This window comes from Penaeus monodon, chromosome 22 (assembly GCF_015228065.2).
Source record: "Penaeus monodon isolate SGIC_2016 chromosome 22, NSTDA_Pmon_1, whole genome shotgun sequence".
In the NCBI taxonomy this organism is placed as follows: domain Eukaryota; kingdom Metazoa; phylum Arthropoda; class Malacostraca; order Decapoda; family Penaeidae; genus Penaeus; species Penaeus monodon.
This window is the reverse complement of record NC_051407.1, coordinates 20,058,044-20,058,531: the sequence shown is the minus strand read 5'-3', so window position 1 is coordinate 20,058,531 and position 488 is coordinate 20,058,044. Positions and strand designations below refer to the sequence as shown.

Sequence of the window (488 nt, the reverse complement as noted above, 5' to 3'; positions counted from 1 at the left end):
AAGGCAACACGAATATATAAATCACCTCATACTCAATTCATCCGCATGTTAACGCACGGATGAGTTACAGATTAAGCAATAAGAATCACGCCTACGTACGTAACACAGATACACAACGCATTATCATACAAACGCGTTTGCAATCCGCTCGCAAAATCGTGTCTCAGCTCTGTCTTACCCTCCAGTTTGGCTTGACGTTGAAGGCGTGCCAGTCAACAGGTAATTTCTGAACCAATAACACTTTCCCTTGGGACGGAGTGAACAGGAAGTTTGTCTTGGCGACGATGTGTCTGGAAGGGCAAGGGAGATTAATGTGTCTGTCTGTCAGATGATAAAGTCCCTGTTTGTGTCTGGCTGGTGATAATGTTCCTGGAAGTTAATGTGACTATATGCCTGATGATGATGACCTTGGAAGATAATGTGTCTGTCTACTAGACGATAATGACCCCGGGAGTTAATGTGTCTGTCTGCCAGAGGATAAAGACCCT

At 44.5% G+C, this 488-nt stretch overlaps 1 protein-coding gene across 1 annotated transcript in view; it reads right to left on the bottom strand.

The window, feature by feature from the left end:
* Positions 1-488, bottom strand: part of LOC119586980 — a gene marked incomplete in the record, with an annotated part of 81,895 nt that overhangs the window by 9,349 nt on the left and 72,058 nt on the right. Inside the window, 1 exon segment of the mRNA XM_037935722.1 lies at positions 179-290. Coding sequence (XP_037791650.1) covers positions 179-290 — 112 coding nt within the window.